At 36.3% G+C, this 18,140-nt stretch overlaps 2 protein-coding genes and 1 pseudogene across 2 annotated transcripts; all 3 read left to right on the forward strand.

Annotated features, from left to right (window-relative positions):
* The first annotated feature begins 993 nt into the window (after positions 1-993).
* On the forward strand, positions 994-1,788 carry LOC149284725 (olfactory receptor 6N2-like). Its single transcript, XM_089496343.1, has one exon. It carries the CDS (start codon positions 994-996, stop codon positions 1,786-1,788), a length of 795 nt encoding a protein of 264 aa, XP_089352469.1.
* A 3,418-nt stretch (positions 1,789-5,206) lies between these two features.
* Positions 5,207-5,855, forward strand: LOC149284726 (olfactory receptor 6N1-like; annotated as a pseudogene).
* A 1,924-nt stretch (positions 5,856-7,779) lies between these two features.
* On the forward strand, positions 7,780-15,384 carry LOC149284727 (vomeronasal type-2 receptor 26-like). The gene is made up of 7 exons (XM_089496345.1): positions 7,780-8,686; positions 10,395-10,507; positions 11,360-11,665; positions 12,161-12,469; positions 13,288-13,428; positions 13,876-13,999; positions 14,465-15,384. Exons 1-7 carry the CDS (start codon positions 7,780-7,782, stop codon positions 15,382-15,384), a joined length of 2,820 nt encoding a protein of 939 aa, XP_089352471.1.
* Positions 15,385-18,140: the final 2,756 nt, after the last annotated feature.

The raw sequence follows: 18,140 nt of genomic DNA on the forward strand, positions 1-18,140 counted from the left end.
AATGCCTAACATTTGTTCTTCATGACCTAATTCTCCTATTATTTCATGAAATTGTAAAATGTATGACAAAATATTTCTATGACACTACCTGCTGTGCACAATAAAAGACACAATGTGATACTTGGTAAGAAAAATAATATTCAATAAAACAGAATACTAACCAATGTTAATAAATCTGGAAATATTCACTGTTTAATTTTTTTCACAGATTTTTTAAAATGAAGACCCGCATCAATCAAAGATCTGATAGAACATAGTAGTTCAAGACATTGATGGATTTTTGGAAAAATAAAACCCAATATATTTATCTGATCAGGAGAACATTCAGAATTTAACACCGGATATAATCCAGCAAAATTTCACTTTCTGGAAAGCCAACGCTTTATTCAACAGTGTGAATGAAAAAAATATAGAACATCTTGCACATAATTTTTAAAGCATCGTTAACTGCACAAGTAGTGTTTCCTACAAATTGTGATAAAAATAGTGAATTCAAATTTTTTTTAATGTTTGATCCACAATTCTTTTTTCTTAAGGACCGGAAACCAGTATTATCTATCAGGTCAGTGACCTCTGAGCAACTTTGACTGTTTTTGGCCAAATTTCATATGTTTTGCCATATGTATACAGTCTATACAGACATAGCTAGTGGAGAATTCTGAATTTGGGACAAATATACTGTTAATTTGAAGACATGGTGTATTATAAAAATTAATGAAACCATGGACAAAGTTTTCAATACATTTATGAAAAGAATAATTGCAATTTCCAATTGAATACTTAAAATTTGTGACAAGTTTTTTTTTTTTTTGGAGGCCGAGTGCAATGTATATCAATCATTCTATTGAGGGCTTTATTATAGTAGGATTTACTAATATTAATCAATATCATAAAATTTTATTCACCCTGGTGGTTTTTCTCTACATTTTTATTGTCATCTGTAACGCTGTCACATCAATTGCCATCTTTTATGAACCTCGACTCCACACGCCAATGTACTTTCTGATTGGAGTATTGTCAATCATTGAGATACTTATTGTCACAACAGGGTACCCTAGTTTGTTTGCCATTGTTTTAGTAGGAAGGTCATATATATCGTTCAACAATTGTCTTTTACAAATGTATGTATTCCATTCACTTATTATTACAGAAAATTGCTTGTTGAACGTTATGGCCTATGATCGCTACCTGGCCATTGGAAATCCGCTTAGGTACCACTCCATCATGCCTTTCAAGTTCTGCAAGATCTTAATTTTTGGATGTTGGGTGTTTGGCTTTGCAACACCATTAGCTCTCCTAATTTTAGTCTCTAGGATGCCATTTTGTGGGCCTAATGAAATCCGCCATCTTGTTTGTGATTCTTCCCCCCTCCTAAGCTTATCGTGTGCAAACAACACTCTTAATCTGATTGTTGATTTAATTATTAGCTCCTTCACACTTATCTTGACCTTCGTTTCTGTGGTAATAACTTACATCCGAATTTTAGTTCGAATAATGAAAATGAAAACAGAGGAACGCAAAAAGGCCTTTTCCATATGCGCATCTCATCTCATCATGGCCGTCGTTTTCTACGGAAGTGTGGCGTTTATGTACGTACAGCTGCAAATCAACTACTCTACAGAATATGACTTGGCTACGGCTATCCATCATTTTGTGTTGGCTCCTTTCTTTACGCCTCTCATCTATGGTTTTCGAAGCAGAGAAATTAGGAATTTCATCATTAAATGCATTCGGCAAAAGAGAAGATTTAGTAGGAATGTTCGTATTTCTAGTGTACTGAGAAGCTAGTAACGACCTTATTGTCATAAGAAATTTGGAGAACATATTCTACGGTGGAAGTATAAATGATTGTGACTGGGTGGAAGGTCTTTGTCAAATATCTGTCTCATGCTAAGTGGTAGCAACATTCTGCTTACCATGGGCATGTTCATCATCGTTTTATTGTTACTGGTGAAAAGTTCATTTTTCAGGGACGTGGCCATCATTGTGAAGGGAATTTAGGTCTCCCATGGGAACGTTCTTTATGATTATTTTAAAATTTTCAGCAAATCTAGACCTGCAACATCTGAATTTAGAGTTCCTGATGAATAATAGATGTTCTTCAATAAACCATGTCTTTTCGAATCATAGCTACATTTATTCATATTCTTAAAGATTGTTTCTATGATTTGTTCTGCCTAGGATTTTTTTATTTTATTCTAGAATACCACAAAATTTCACAAATAGTGCCTTGTTTAGAACATATAGAGAGTGTGAATTGCACAAAATAATGAGTTGGAAGATGGAAGATCGGCTCCCGCTGTCTTAAATGAGAATGTTACTGAGCATGTGCAATAAGTATGCACGAGGCAGGTACATTTCCTGGTTTCAGTAGAGGCAGCTGGGGGAGGAGTTAAATAAGACGGACTTCTCATTTTCTAACTACAATATCTAAAGAATGCCGCAATTGATTTGTATGCGGTAAAATGGACACCAACATACATTAAAAATACATTTTGGGGATGTTCCTTTATGTCTGGGTTATGATAGGAGTAGTGTCATTACATGGATTGTAATATAATTAGTATATATAACCTAACCTGTGTCATGTTATCATTCATCTGTGACGATTAATCAATTGTGAGAGCAAATTACAATAAAAGTATTCATTTTATCATTAATACTTTTTAAAAAAAAAAATGTTATATATTAATATTTGATTAGGAATATTGTATCATGTAATGCAGAGATAAATCCAAATTACATTCCACATGTCTGGATTGCTTGTTGCATAGTTTCTACAAAACAATAACTAGTACTCCCATTAAAGACGTTAATATGAGACCTGCTTAGCATGGTACACCTTATGCCATCTCTAGAGATCATTTCTAAAGCCATTTTCTCCCTAGAGGGTACAATAAAACTATTAAATAGCTTGTGAGTAATTTAGTCTTCAGCTTTAAGGTGTGCTGGTATGTCAAAGATGGGCTTCTCGGGCTCCTGGAAATGAAAACGTAAGTCCTAGAGAACTAACTAGTAAATTCTTAATGCAATAGAGTTCCATGAGAAATGTTACAGAGAGAGAGAGAGAGGGCTTTTGTGGGTCAATGCTATAAAGTGGAAGGGGCTTCTATTCATTTACATTAAAGGGAACTTCATAGTATATAGATAATTGTATCCTAAATACTATACAATAACATCGTCATCAGATGTGCAAAGAGGGCATAAGAGTTTATGCTGCATGCAGTAGACCTGTATCAACAGTTACTTATATGTAGTCCTGTTACATTTTGGTATAACTAACACTTTTCTAAGGTGCATATTAATGTTACTATTGATATTTCTGTGGGTTGACCTTGGAATAGTTTGCCAAGTGACTTAAACTTGGAGCCCTGCTCATAGAGAGCAGATGCTTGTTTGGTTAAGAACTTAATCTAATGTTTATCGCAGGACACCACCTACCATTCTGTACCTCCTCCTGTAGGACATTTCTCCCCCCCCTAGTTCTATGAGTTAAGCCCACAATTCTTACCCTATCCCAGGATGTTAAGCTAGATAAGTTTTTCATTCCCCAAGGCCTCTATTTTTGGTGGCCCCAAAAAGTACCTAGTCTGATAAATGTCCAATGAAGGTAGCATCCAATGGGAAAAATATTTAGGAGTAACCTATCCATATCATTACAATGAACATTTTTTGTTTCTGAAGTACTTGATTTTCTTGTCCTTATTCAATCTGAAGTCTTTGAGGGCAAATTTCACTTTTTATGGTTTACAGAGAACATAAGACAGTCTACAACAGGACAATAACAGAAGTTTCCTTCTAATAATTACATGAAAATATGAAATTTGAACCAGGCTAACCTACAAATGTAGCAAGATAAAGCCGATATATCTAGACCATGGCAAATTCCAAAAATGAATCCAGAGGCAAATCAAAAAAGGAGGTTCAGTGGCTTGACTTTAATACAGCTTAATATAAAATGGGGTGACACCTAAGACATGATTCCCACTGCTTTACAAATACACTGTATGAACAAACGTACTGTGACACCTGACCATTACACCAACAGGGACTTTGATGACATTCCTTTCTAAATACATAGATGTTTTTATGTAGTTGGTCCCTTCTTTGCAGCTATAACAGCCATCACCCTTCTGTGAAGGCTTTCCACAAGATTTAGAGAGTTTCTTTGAGAAACTTTGCCCATTCATTCAGCAGAGCATTTGTGAGGTTCAAACACTGATTTTGGATGAGTGGACCCGGCTCACAATCTCCATTCCAGTTCAACCCAAAGGTGTTCAATGGGGTTGAGATCTGTGCGGCTGGTCAAGTTCTTCCATGCAAAACTCATCCAACTGTGTCTTTATGGACCTTGCTTTGTGCACTGGGGCGCAGTCATAAAAGGGCCTTCCCCAAACTGTTCCCACAAAGTTGGAAGTATAGCATTATCCAAAATTTCTTGATATGCTTGGTAAGATTACCCTTTACTGGAACTTAGAGGCCCAAACCCTGAAAAACAGCACTAGACTATTATCCCTCCTATAACCAAAGTTTGCAGTAGGCACTATAGATCCTAAGGTGACATCCTATGACAGTTCCATGTTTAAAGTCATTGAGCTCTTCGGTATGACCCATTCTACTGCCAGTGTTTGTCTATGGAGATGGCTGCCTTTGTGCTTGATTTTATACACCAGTTAGCAATGCATGTGGCTTAAACACCTACACTCAATAATTAAGAGGGGTGTCATTTTGCATATTTATGATAAAATATATAAGAATGTAGAATTTTTTCATTTGTTATTAAAATGTATTTTCTTTTAATCTTTCAGAGCTATTTAGAATACCACCATTCACTGATGTTCTGCAAAGTAAGGTGAAAGACTGAGTGATCAACCAGCTATATGAGATCCAGCTTTGCTGAATGAATAATTCTGGTGTTAAATTTGTTTAACCATCTCTTCTCAAGAATTGATGTATATCATTCTAAACTTCTTATTCTTAATCAAATGGATCTTAACAAAACCGTCACCGAATTCATCATCCTGGGATTCTCTAACATTGGACAATATCGGCCTGTTGTCTTCACACTCATGTTTATGATTTATATCATGATTATTGCTGGAAATGTGTCAATATCTGTGCTGATAATTTTTGACAGATGCCTACGCATGCCATATGTATGCTGTCCATCCTTGCGATATGCAACACAGCGGTCACCATACCTAGTATGTTGGTCATTATCTGGAAGGGCAGATCTCACATCTCGTTTAATCAATGTATAATGCAAGTGTACCTCTTTCATTCATTTGGTATAACTGAGAATTACTTAATGTAATGGCTTATGACCGTTTTGTTGCTATCTGTAATCCGCTTAGATACCACACCACCATGACGCCAAGCCACTGCAAGGTATTAGTATCGTGCTGTTGGCTGCTGGGGTTTCTAAGCCCCATCACCTCAATAGCCTCCTGTTTCAGTTACCTTTTTGTGGTCCTAATGAAATAAATCACCTCTTCTGTGACTCTTCACCACTTCAGAACCTTGCCTGCATAGACAATGATGTTATTTTAATTGTTGACTTTGTCATAAACTTGTGCTTGATCACTTCCACGTTTCTCTTTGTACTTATAACTTACGTTCAAATAATACTTAACATAATGAAAATAAGATGTAAGAAAGGTAGGAGAAAGACCTTTTCAACGTGCGCATCCCATCTCGCAGTTGTACTCCTCTTTTATGGCAGTGTTGGTTTTATGTACATTAGACCAAAAACGAATTTTACATCAGAATATGATAAGTTGGTGGCCATCAATTATTCTGTACTTACTCCATTGTTTAATGTTATCATCTACAGTCTTCGGAACAAAGAAATTTAAGATTGCATTGAAAAAAATCTTTAAGACCAAAGTATTTTTCAATAGAATCGTGCAAAGTGCCACCACTAAATTCACATAGATTTGGTTCCAATCCTGGTCAAAATTCAGTGCAAGCTGTTGAAGGAGTTGTATCATGTAACAAATAATAAAAGCATATAATTATTGGCTCCAGCTTTGTAATTTGTCATGGCGTGCGCCTGAGAAATGTTTTTGCATGGGAAGAAAAGGGCTGTCATGTTACGATTCTTTGAAGGCCTCCTGAAATGCTCGTTGAGTAGAGACTTACATTGAAGGTATCAAGAAATTTTTTTAGCTGTATATTAAAAGTAATGTAATAAAGTTTTACTTTTGTGAATGGGTGGTAAATAAATGGAACAGCCACCTATCAGAAGTTGGATGTAGGGGTAGGCATATGGCTGCTGAATCTAAGACAAGACCAAGAGCTGGTTGAGGTTTGAGTCTTTACAGCAGGAGGAACAGACACACTATGGGGGAAATGGGTCTAATCTGCTGGCATGTTTTTATGTAAATGTTATCTCAAAGCTGTAAAATGACTTATCAGAACAATGTGTAGGTTTATCTTTAATTTGAAGACCAGGGGAACTGGGAACGCAAGAGCATCAGACCTCACCTTCGGTATTTTACAATGGATGGTAAAACTCACCACCAAAACCATAGACAATGTGCGGGATGTCCAAAGAACACTCAACAAAAATGTGATTTACAGGATTCAAAAAATTGTCAAGTCTAATAAGAGGTGATGTGATAGACGCATCTAAACCAGGGTTGTTAAACGCCAGGCCTCGACGGCCAGAACAGGGTCAGATAATGGCTGTCCCACCATAAGCACGGGCAGTGCGATCACAATGATTGGAACCGATTTAAATTACTCATGTTTCAAGCAAGGATTTACCATGTCTGTGGCCCTCGAGGCCTGGAGTTTGACCCCACTAACCTAAATATATAAACTGATTAAGCGAAGTATCCGAAGAAAGCCTGTTTCTAACACGGAAAAATGTCACTGTCCATAAAAAATGAATAAATGAAAAAAGTGGCTAGGCAGAAGTGAACTTTATGGAATGATGGATTTGGGAGATAAAAGTAATACAAAAAAAAGGATAAGTATGGTTTTCAAAGAAGCTTTGACTTTCTAAGGCAGCTTACACGTTTTTATATGAAAAACAGTTCAATAAAGGTTTGCTTAACAACAGTTATGTATTTTTACGTCTTGGGAAATCAAGTAATGAATTTTGCCTAGACCCTAAGGATTAGGTATTAAAACAACATAGACCTATATGAAAGGTATGGTAATAAAGGCACTATATAAAGATTTCACCTTCCGTTATTTCTTTCCAGTCGTTACATACGTGAAAGAGTGTTTAATAAGGTAAGAAGGATTTTGACTACATTATACTTTTGACTAGTACATTATACTTTTGAGGGGATAATTATTAATTCTACAAATTTACAATAAGAATATTTCGTATAATTTAGCATTTTGAATATTATAAATGAAATTATTTTATTATATATAATATATATTTCATGCCATATATTTTTGTTTATTAAATCACATTTAATTAAACCTTGAAATAATCTAAGATTAAAAAGATACATTATAAAGCACAATAGAACCAATAAAGCCAAATGACAAAAATCATATTTTTCAAACTCAAATTCTATTATAATTGGTGCAAATTTTAATGATTTTAATCAGTGTGATTTTTTTTCTTTTTTTCTTTTCTGAAACATGTTCAATACTACTGGATCAAGGCATATGTATTAATTTATTATATATAATTAACCTTTTTCAGTACAAACACAAGTACAAAAAAGGCATTTAGGGATTTGATTAAACATTTCTTTTCAGAATTGAAAAAACACTATTGGTTATTTTGTTCTTGAATCACATTTCAGGAAGCTAATGGGTCCAATGAACCACACATTACATGATGACTTTATATTAATTGGACTTTCAAGCCACCCAAAAATTAAGCTTGCCTTCTTTATAACGTTTTCTTTTGTCTACATGACTACGTTAACGGGAAATTCAGTCCTGATTGTACTCACAAGAGTTTTTCAAGAGCTCAGTTCGCCAATGTACACCTTTCTGTTCAATCTATCTCTCCTGGATATCTCGTTCAGCTCCGTCACGGTTCCCAAGATGCTGGTTGGCTTTCTCGTAGAACGTAACTACATTTCCTTCAGAGGATGTTTCACTCAACTCTATTTTTTCCACTTCCTAGGGAGTGCGGAATGTTTTCTCTTGAGCATTATGGGATATGATCGATATGTGGCCATATGTCACCCGTTGCGCTACGTGCAAATTATGAGCAAAAAAAACTGCATAAAATTCGCCTCTGGGTGCTGGATAACTGGATTCCTTTATTCGCTCGTCCATACCTTCTTCACGGCCGGCTTATCATTTTGCGGGGCTAGAGAAGTGAACCATTTCTTGTGTGACATGCCGCCACTTCTAAAACTGTCTTGCACAGATACAAAAGTGAATGTGATCGTCATTTTGTCCTTGGGTGGACTTGCAGCTGGAGCTTCATTTTTGTTAACCCTCGTCTCTTATATTTTTATAATGTCTGCAATTCTACAAATAAAGTCTACAAAGGGCAGGCAAAAGACGTTCTCTACGTGTGCCTCACATCTTACGGTGGTTTTAATCTTCTACGGAACGATTATTTTTATGTATCTTCGGCCGCAGTCAAGTTACTCCCTAGAACATGACAAGATCTTGTCTGTTTTTTACAATGTCATCACGCCGATGTTAAACCCACTCATTTACAGCCTAAGAAATAAAGATGTCCAATCGGCATGGAGAAAATTTTTCAAAAAGAGCCAAATGGCTTAAAAAATTAAATAGCTGTCATTTTCATATAGCTAGAGGCAGGAGAAAATAAGGATAGGGCTTTAAAGCACAGCCATGTTTATTGGATGCATATTAAACCATTTGATTGGCTGCTCACATGGCAATAAAGGTAAGTAGGATAGGGACTGATTAAGATCTCGTGTAAGAGTCTTACATTTGAAAAAATGGGCCGACTAGATGGGCCAAATGGGTCTTATCTGCTATCAAATTCTATGTTTCCATGTGCTGTCGGGCGTCAGCCCACCAGACTTTTGTTCTTAGTTTATTTAATACCATCTTAATACATTCTATAAGGAATTTTTTTTATATTACTCAGATGTCTTATACATATAGTTACTATCTACGTTAAAAAAAAGTGTAATAAACATAATACAAATTATAATTCTGTGTTTTTTTGTTTTTTTTTGTCAAACCTTAAAACTACTGTTTCAGCAAAGTTGTCACATGATCGTAAGTTCAAAGTGAAAGTGACTATGTATTTGGAGGCTATATGACACATATAATAGATAATTCTATAAACCACACAAAACTGAAAGTGATGACAAAGCTGTTGATAGAGAATTAGTGTGATGTATTTATCCAAATAAATTCCATGAGAAAATGAATCTAATGACTTATAATGACCAGAACTTTCTGGATTCACCATCTGAAGACCATTCCATGCCATGATCTACAATTAGACTGTAATGGCAGTTTTCTCAATTAAGCCTCTGCGTACAAGGGTCTCCATGGAATATGCACTAGCGCAGACATTATAATGGTCATACTAGGCTGACAATCTGGTTTCTGAAAGGTCTATCTTGACAAGGGCTGAGGCTAAAGGACATCAATGTATTTTCTAAAGCATATATTAACATTGTTCATCAGCAGGCTTCAAATCATGGTGTGCACATGCCATCTATGAACTACCTAACTCTAGACAAAGCTGAGAGATCTACCAAAGTAGGTTGACCCTGTACTTTATTTAGAAACATCCCCAACAACTGATTGACAAAACATTTATTAGACATCTCCCCCATTTAAGAAGCAGTCTAATTCCAAAACCAAAGAATAATTATAAAAAGTATGGCTATCTTACATTTCCTCGGCCCAGTGAATCTTTTTTTTGTCAAAATATTACTTAAGCTATAACTCTAAACTCTTCTTTTACTTCGAAACCTCTAGGTAGAGTATCTATTCCCACATGCTTCAGGGACATCAGCTTCCAAAATACATTTCCCATCAAGTTGGTATTAATGCACATGGAAACAAAGCAAGTAAATAGCCATGACTTAAAATGCCAATAATAATTAAGAAATCCCATATGCTTTTGTAAATGTAATATTCTAGGAAAGAACAAATTATACAGAGAAGAATCCGTACATGTAAACAGTGTTGTTATAAAAGCTCACCCCTATGCAACGTCTTAAACATCTTTGTATCTTGTTAGAAGAGCTTCTCGTCACGCATGTTGCGTGAAGTTGACTCTTACCCCACATACCATCCTAATCCAGCATCACTGATTGACTAGTGATCAGAAGATGGGCAGTTGGTCTACCTACCCTCAGAAAAATACTCTTTGTTTTTGGATAACTATGGCAATTGTTGTGCCTATCTATAGGTCTGTAGAAGTTATGGACAAGAGAAATATGTGTGTGTTAAACAGTGATATGAGGCCTTTGAGTTACTCCAGAGAAGGGGATATACTTGTCGGTGGTATACTCCAAATATGCTTCTTTTGTCAGGAAGAGGAACCAGGTTTCTCAAAGCCACCACTTCCACCAAGTTGCAATGGGTAAGTGTCTTCCTCTTTGTTGAACGTCTATCAAACATAGATTATTATTTCCATGTCTGTTTTAAAACGATATATAGATTATGTAACCAAAAAACGGACAGATTATATAGCTATAGTCTGAACATACTACAATGTTCCCCTCTAAGTTCTACAGAAATATTATTACATCTATTCATTGCCTACTATTTTCTTCTGTCTATAGTGAAATAATTTTTTTTATAATGACCATTTTTGTAAATGGGTTTTTGATTAATGTTGATTAGAGAGGAGCGTCTATAATGTGCATAGTATGAAAAACAAACTGTATCCTTTAATTTATTTTTGACCATTTCAACATTTTTGTCTTGGCTCGGCTATAGAGTAGTTTGACTAGATAGCATCATTAAGCAGTGTATAACTTGATATCGGTCCAAGGGAGATGGTATTTTAGCAGATCATCCAAACATCAGGTCTTGTGTTTTGTAGGTAGCACCTCATATTTATGTTTTGGCAATTATCTTTATTGAATGTCCAACAATTCAGACCCATCAATTTCTGTATACAATAAATTATTTTTTTTTTAGTTTTTTTATCTATTGAATTCAATTCTGATGATGAATCCACTCTAAAGGCATTATCGATCTTAGTTGAGTGTTGTGTGACGCCCTTGTGCCTTAGTGTGCCATAAGCAAATAGAAACACAGAACTTGACGGTAGATATAAACCATTTGCCCCATGTAGTCTGCCCATTTCTTCCTTAAGCCATCCTCTGTCTCGTGTTAGCATTGCACTTTATTGCTTGTTTGTTTTCTTGTGGTGGGAGTTGAGTAATACGTTTCTTAATTTGCCATGAAACATTTATTAATGCAAAAGTTCTACTTCCACAGTCTGTCACTTAATTATCTTCGTCACTTGCTAACATTCATCTATGCAATCGAGGAAATCAACAACAGTAGTCTGCTCTTGCCGAACGTCACCCTGGGATTCCAGATCTACGATGCTTGTACCAATGAACTAATAGCATTGAAGAGCACGATGAATATACTATCCGGTTCTAATGAGCCAATTCCTAATTATGTGTGTCAAAGCAAGAGCAAGGTGTCGGCTTTCATCGGACATTTTCTGCCCTCAGTTACAAAAGCCGTTGCGAGTCTGACCCAAGTATATAGGTATCCTCAGGTGAGAATATCAAAGCTACGAGTTGATGCCTATCCATTGGTCTTGACTTGTTTTGTAATATATTATACTATATGTATATCCCTTAGGTATAAAGTTTACCGGAGCTATCCGTGAACCAAAACGCAGGAGATTTTTGGGGTCCTTTTTACGTTATATTTGCTTAGTTTTGCATTGCACCAGAATACCCTTGTTCTTGTCATTCATCTATGGTCAATTCATATAAATAAAACACAACTGCCAAAGAGTACATAAGACCAATACGTTTGATTTTCTGTACCATTTTATACAACCCTTGATCAAGGCAATGTGACAGAGCCAGGGATACAGCATGGCCAGAAATGATGAAATAAAGTTGGTTGGTAATGAGAACAGACCTTTGGAAACATTATGGATTTTTTCTGGGGATTTTCTGGGGAAAGAATTGAATTTTTAATTTTTATGTTAATCTGGTAATTAACATATGCACAATCCTTATTAACTTTCTTCCATCGATAGATAAGCTATGGACCCATGGATCTATCTACTGATGAATGGATCCAGTTTCCTTCCTTGTATCGAACTGTTCCAAATGATCTTTCACAACTCATTGCCGTGATTCACCTTCTGGCACGCTTTGGGTGGACATGGGTGGGCATTATCATTTCGGAAGACAGAAGCATTCAACTTGCCCACGAGGATATACAGAGGGTTATACGCAGCAGTGGGATATGTGTAGCTTTTCAAGAGGTTATAATGTCCTCATCAACAGTCACAGAAGAAGCTCTTGCCAAGACTGTCAAATTGATAAAACATTCTTCTGTAAATGTAATTGTTGTATCTTGCGACATGTTTGAGTTTATGACTCTATTGGCGTATCTTAGCAATGAAAGAGTGCTTGGGAAAGTCTGGATATATTCAATGACTACAACATTTAGTAACAAGAATACTTTAGACCACTTTATACATCTGATCAATGGCTCACTGTTGATACACTTACACAAGAATAATGTTCCTGGGTTTAAAGATTTTCTGTACGAAACGACTCGACCTACAGTGCCTCGTAACATTTTTCTTGAGTTATTTTGGAATATTACTTTTCGAAATGTTCCTCCAAATAATAATTCAAACATCATGTGGAGAGACTTTTTAGTCCGTAATGGAGAAGATCACGCGACTTACAGTATCTACCTAGCAATATATGTTCTTGCACATGCCATACATAATATGTATTTAAGGGTTCCGGAAACAGAGAAATTTCAGGTTATTATAAGACACGTAGGGCTATTTTGTTTTGTTTGATTGTTTTGTAGACTTCATGCAAAATCTATATAATGACACACCATCGACCAGTTGATGTCACCAACTGGCTCATAGTTGAACATCCAATGGCTAGGCCCACTCACTACCCCAGGCCCTAAACCGAAAATAGCTAAGAGGTATTTCGCCTCTGCTGAAATCAACTTCTGCTCCATTGCAAAAAGTAATCACGCTCCTTCTCCTCACAAGGGGAGGGCTGCAGCCCCGCAGTGGCATCCCGGTGGTAGGATAATGGCCAACAATATGGCCGATTGATGTGTGTTGAATGTTTTTCAATATTATGTTTTTGTATTCTGCATGTCTCATCCATTATCTGTTATTTTCAGATAAATGATTACCTGGAAAATACTCACATTAGAGCACCGGATGGAGAAGTTATATTCAGCTATGAGAAAGGAGACCCTCACGGCCTGTTTGATATAGTGAACTGGGTAGTGTTTGAAGATGGATTGCTTCTCAAAAATCTAGTGGGTCATTTTTTCTCATTGACTCCTGAACAACTTCTAATTAACAAAAGTGTTGTAATTTGGCATCCAGATTTTACACAGGTATTTTTGATCCTAAATAATATATTTCAGTTATAGGACATTGGTCCATAAAGAGTAAGCCATTGACTATAGGGATAGTCTTTTTATAACTAAAAATTTTTATATAACTATAATATTACCAGTGCCCCACTAATCATAAAAAATATATAAAACATAAAATAAACAGCATTGTAGGCAATATATTTGGAGCTTTTCAAGTGCTCCTTGGAGGAAAAAAGAAAGGGAACATTTGTAGAATCTCCACAACCAACAATTGTGTTCAAGATGGGATAATCACTGCTTAGACCCTATATGTATATGTGTGTGTTTTGTTAATTTTAAAAACTTACTCGGTAGAATATGAGATGATTGTACTTTTTCTTAAAGATTCCGCAATCTGTGTGCAGTGAGATCTGCCCCCTTGGATTCCGAAAGATGTTTCAGAATGAAAGATCCCACTGCTGCTATGACTGCATCCAGTGCTCTGCAGGAGAAATAGCAAATATGACCGGTATGGACAAAACCAACTAAGTTCTAGTGGTTTCTGTGTCTTTCCAGATAAAGGCCAGTAAAACCAACCAATGCCCCTCATTTATCGTTGGACCTATCCATAAATATGTTCCCTTGTCAAAATGCTTCTAGTCCACAATGTAATTCCACACCACTTAAGGACACCAGCTCCACATTATGTGTGTTCCTGAACTCTTATCCCCCTATCAGTTTATACATTGTCGGCTGAATAAATTACTTTTGTAACCAAACGCAGCATTATAAATTTTCTTTCTACTGCTGTTGAATGCCAGCTCCCATCCTAAACATAATTCTTTAATGAAGTAGCATATTATGTGGGAGCACTTTATAGCCATGTTACACAAAAGAAGGCACTTGGTTCTTGCAATACAAGCTGTAAAAGGTTAATAGCTTCTGTGTGGTGTCAGTTTCTTACAGGTATATATCTTTTTTTTTTTTTTTCAAGGTATGGATAATTGCATAAGGTGTCCAGAAGATGAATGGCCAAATCCATCGAGAACCCAATGCATAAAGCGACTGGTGGATTTCCTTTCATATGAAGACCACCTTGGGATAGTGTTAATGTGTTTTTCTGCTTTACTTTGTACAATTACCACCGAAGTACTTTGGCTGTTTGTAAAGCACAGATGTTCTCCCATCGTGAAAGCCAACAATCGGAATCTTAGCTATGTCTTGCTTGTTTCAATAATGCTATCATTTCTCTGCTCTTTGTTGTTCATCGGCCGACCTTGGGGCATCACCTGCCTCTTGAGGCAAGTTATGTTTGGCTGTATTTTCTCTGTTGTTATTTCTTCAGTCCTTGGTAAAACACTGACAGTGGTCCTTGCTTTTAACGCCTCGAAACCTGGAAGCAAGTTAAAGAAATGGTTGGGATCCAGGCTGTCGATCAGCTTAGTACTTTTCTCATCATTAGGAGAATTTTTGATCTGCATTACTTGGTTGATAACTGCCCCACCATTTGTTGAATATGATACAAAGACGACCACTGCTATGATCATCATACAATGTAACGAAGGGTCCATGGTAGCCTTATGCCTTGCAATGACATACATTGGTGCACTTGCCCTATTAAGCTTTATGGTTGCCTTTATGGCTCGGAAGTTGCCAGATACATTTAACGAGGCTCAGTACATTACGTTCAGCATGCTGGTGTTCCTCAGCGTCTTGATCACATTTATCCCCGCATATCTAAGCACCAAAGGCAAATACATGGTGGCTGTTGAGATATTTGCTATATTAGCATCTACTGCGGGAATACTTGGCTGCATCTTTATACCAAAATGTTACATCATATATTTTAAACCTGAACTCAACACCAAAAGACATTTAATGAAAATAAGAGCCAGAAGAAATGTTAGGAGATAAATTTATATCTTGTTAAATAAGATGCATTTATTTATGGTTGAGAATAGAATCCATATCAAGTCGTCAATCCATATTACCTATCATCTACAAACTGAAAAATCAACAGTGCTTACCATACCATTGATGACATGGTGGCAGCGGCAGGATGTAATTAAGAGTTTTATATAGAAGGTAGTAAACTTGTTGTAGGTTTTCTGTCTAGAAATACAATTACAAAGTTTGTTTGAGAAAAACATAGTCATAGACCCAAACATTTTAGGTGCCCAAGTTGGGACACTTGTGTTTCGTTGTGTGGATAGAGGCATTGGTAGAAGGTTGCTTGGTTGGTTATGTTTTGTTCATTTTTGAAATTAACCAAACATGGCAAGAATCACTGCCTACAGAATCCAGAGAGGGCTATCAAAATGTAAATTAGACTTGGGCGCCGGCAGAAAATTCACTTTGGTGTTTGTTTTTCGTTAAAAAAAAAATCTTGTCTGTCTCCATCATCTGTTGATCCTCTTAATGTAGCTAAAATAGCGGCCGCAGCGAGGAATGAACAAAGACTTTCATATTGCGAACATTCGTTTTTCGTTATTTTCGTCCAATGTTGCGTTAGTTCATTATTCAGACGAAACTGTAAAATTTTACACGAAAATGCCGTCTAATGTAAATCATTGCATGGTCCACGCTTGGTGAGGTGGTACCCGTTAATCTAGCACCACATCAAAATGCATGACTTAGCAAAGCCTGCATGCGAAAAAAAGAAACGCTTAATAGTAAAAGTATAGATTTATCAACTTATCTGTTGGTTCATCTCAAGGAATCGGTGGAAACTTGGTCTACTCTCATTTTCCTCTGTGTTTTTGCAATACAAGTCCAGACATTACGAAACATAATCATACTCCAGAACCATTCAGATTTGGCCATGGCAGCTGAATCCTAACTCTCAGAGCAATCCACATATTTCTAATGAAGTATAATTTAGTCCTGCCTACTATCTGTCCAGTTCAACCCATTACCTGTCCACTTGGACCCCTTTTCCCCTGACCAGCAAAGTTAGAGAATAACTAGGGATGCTGTTTAATTAGTTGGAGAAATAATAACATTCTGACAGGTTCCAGTTAGGGAGATCTTTTACACTGATCGTCCATCGAGCCGAGATAATTGAGGTGTGCTTTGTCACCATTCCTACGTGGCTTCCTCCCATCACACTCGCACTGGAATGTGGCAGAAGTCAGCTCCAGACTGTGTGACCCTTAGAATCTGCCCCTTCACCCTGAGATTGGGGCAAAAACCCTGAGAGTTCCAAGGTATGTGCATGCCAGTCTTCAAACTACATTATAAAGAAAACATTTGCAATATAGTGGTGGAAGCAAAATCTTATAAAATTGTAAGATTCTCTATTGTACAAAGAAGTCAGAACTTAAATATATTATAATACAAGCAAATTCTATTTAAAAATGTCATACAGTAATTGTTTTGCCTTATACGCACTGGAAAAAGAAAACACATATTAAGTTACATTTTGGGGGGGAAAAATATGCCATAATAATGTTGCATTATTTGTTAGCCATTAATATCACTTATAAGTAAGGCATATGTAATTAACCAGAAGTTTAAGAAATATTTTACAAAGTGACAGTAGTATTCATTCAGAAACCTGACTTATTACAGGTATGAAAGAAGAAAAGATGTTACATGTTATAACGTCAGTTGACCACTAGATAGCACCAAAGACCATAGAAAATAATTGAAACACTTAGACACAAAGTATATATTTAACCCCAGCAGGTGGCAAAATATTTAGGATTCTGTGCATTTTCCAATGTGTATTTATTATTGCTATTTCCATTATTTTTCAATGCTGGTATATTACTCTAGGACCTATTCTGCTTTGCAGTGTTTGCAGGTATTTTACCCCCTATAATGAGTTTGAAGCAACCATGAATGTTTAAATTCCCTCACTGGTTTATGAATTAATGTAAATAAATTAAACATTGCCTTAATTACATAAGAGGCTGTCCATATATGACCTTCTAACACAAGTGCCCTTCTGTTTTGAAATATTCTATTGTCTATTTATTCAAAGAAAATAATTTTTAAGGGCTGTAAACAACAAATGATACATTTATTGTGTAATTTCAAGGAATGGTTTATCTAAACAGTGTTTTTTAATAGCATACCTTGCTATGTCCAGTTCTATCACATTGATACATAGATGGAAGATGTTGGCAAATCAGACCCATTGGGCACATATAGTCTTGCTGTTTTTCCAGATGTAAATATTCAAACCTTCATCAGTCCTTGGGTTATATTTTACAACCCTTCCATTGGGCTACGTGCTCTCGTTTTAACAACAAAATGTAGCATTTTGGTACAAATATGCATCCTAATATTCCGGCTGTGGAGGCCAAGATGGCAAATATCTCCACGGCTACCATGTATTTGCCTTTTGTGCTGAAGTATGTTGGAATGAAAGTGACCCAGACACAGCAGAAGACTATCATGCTGAACGTGATGTACTGAGCCTCGTTATACCGATCTGGAAGTTTTCGGGCAAAAAAAGCAACAAAGAAACTAAATAAAGCTAGGATGCCAATATAGAAAATTACTATACAGAAAGCAAGTACAGAGCCTTCGTTACACTGTAAAATAAGTTTATCGTTTGTGCTCTTGGTGTCAAAGTCTATGAAAGGTGGAAAAGATATTAGCCAGGTTAGGCATATTAAGATTTCACCCGAGGTACAAAGGAGAAGAATGGCGTAAGACAACTT

This window comes from Sceloporus occidentalis, unplaced genomic scaffold (genome assembly GCF_023333645.1).
Source record: "Sceloporus occidentalis isolate IW3139 unplaced genomic scaffold, rSceOcc1.0.p SCAF_89, whole genome shotgun sequence".
NCBI classification, from domain to species: domain Eukaryota; kingdom Metazoa; phylum Chordata; class Lepidosauria; order Squamata; family Phrynosomatidae; genus Sceloporus; species Sceloporus occidentalis.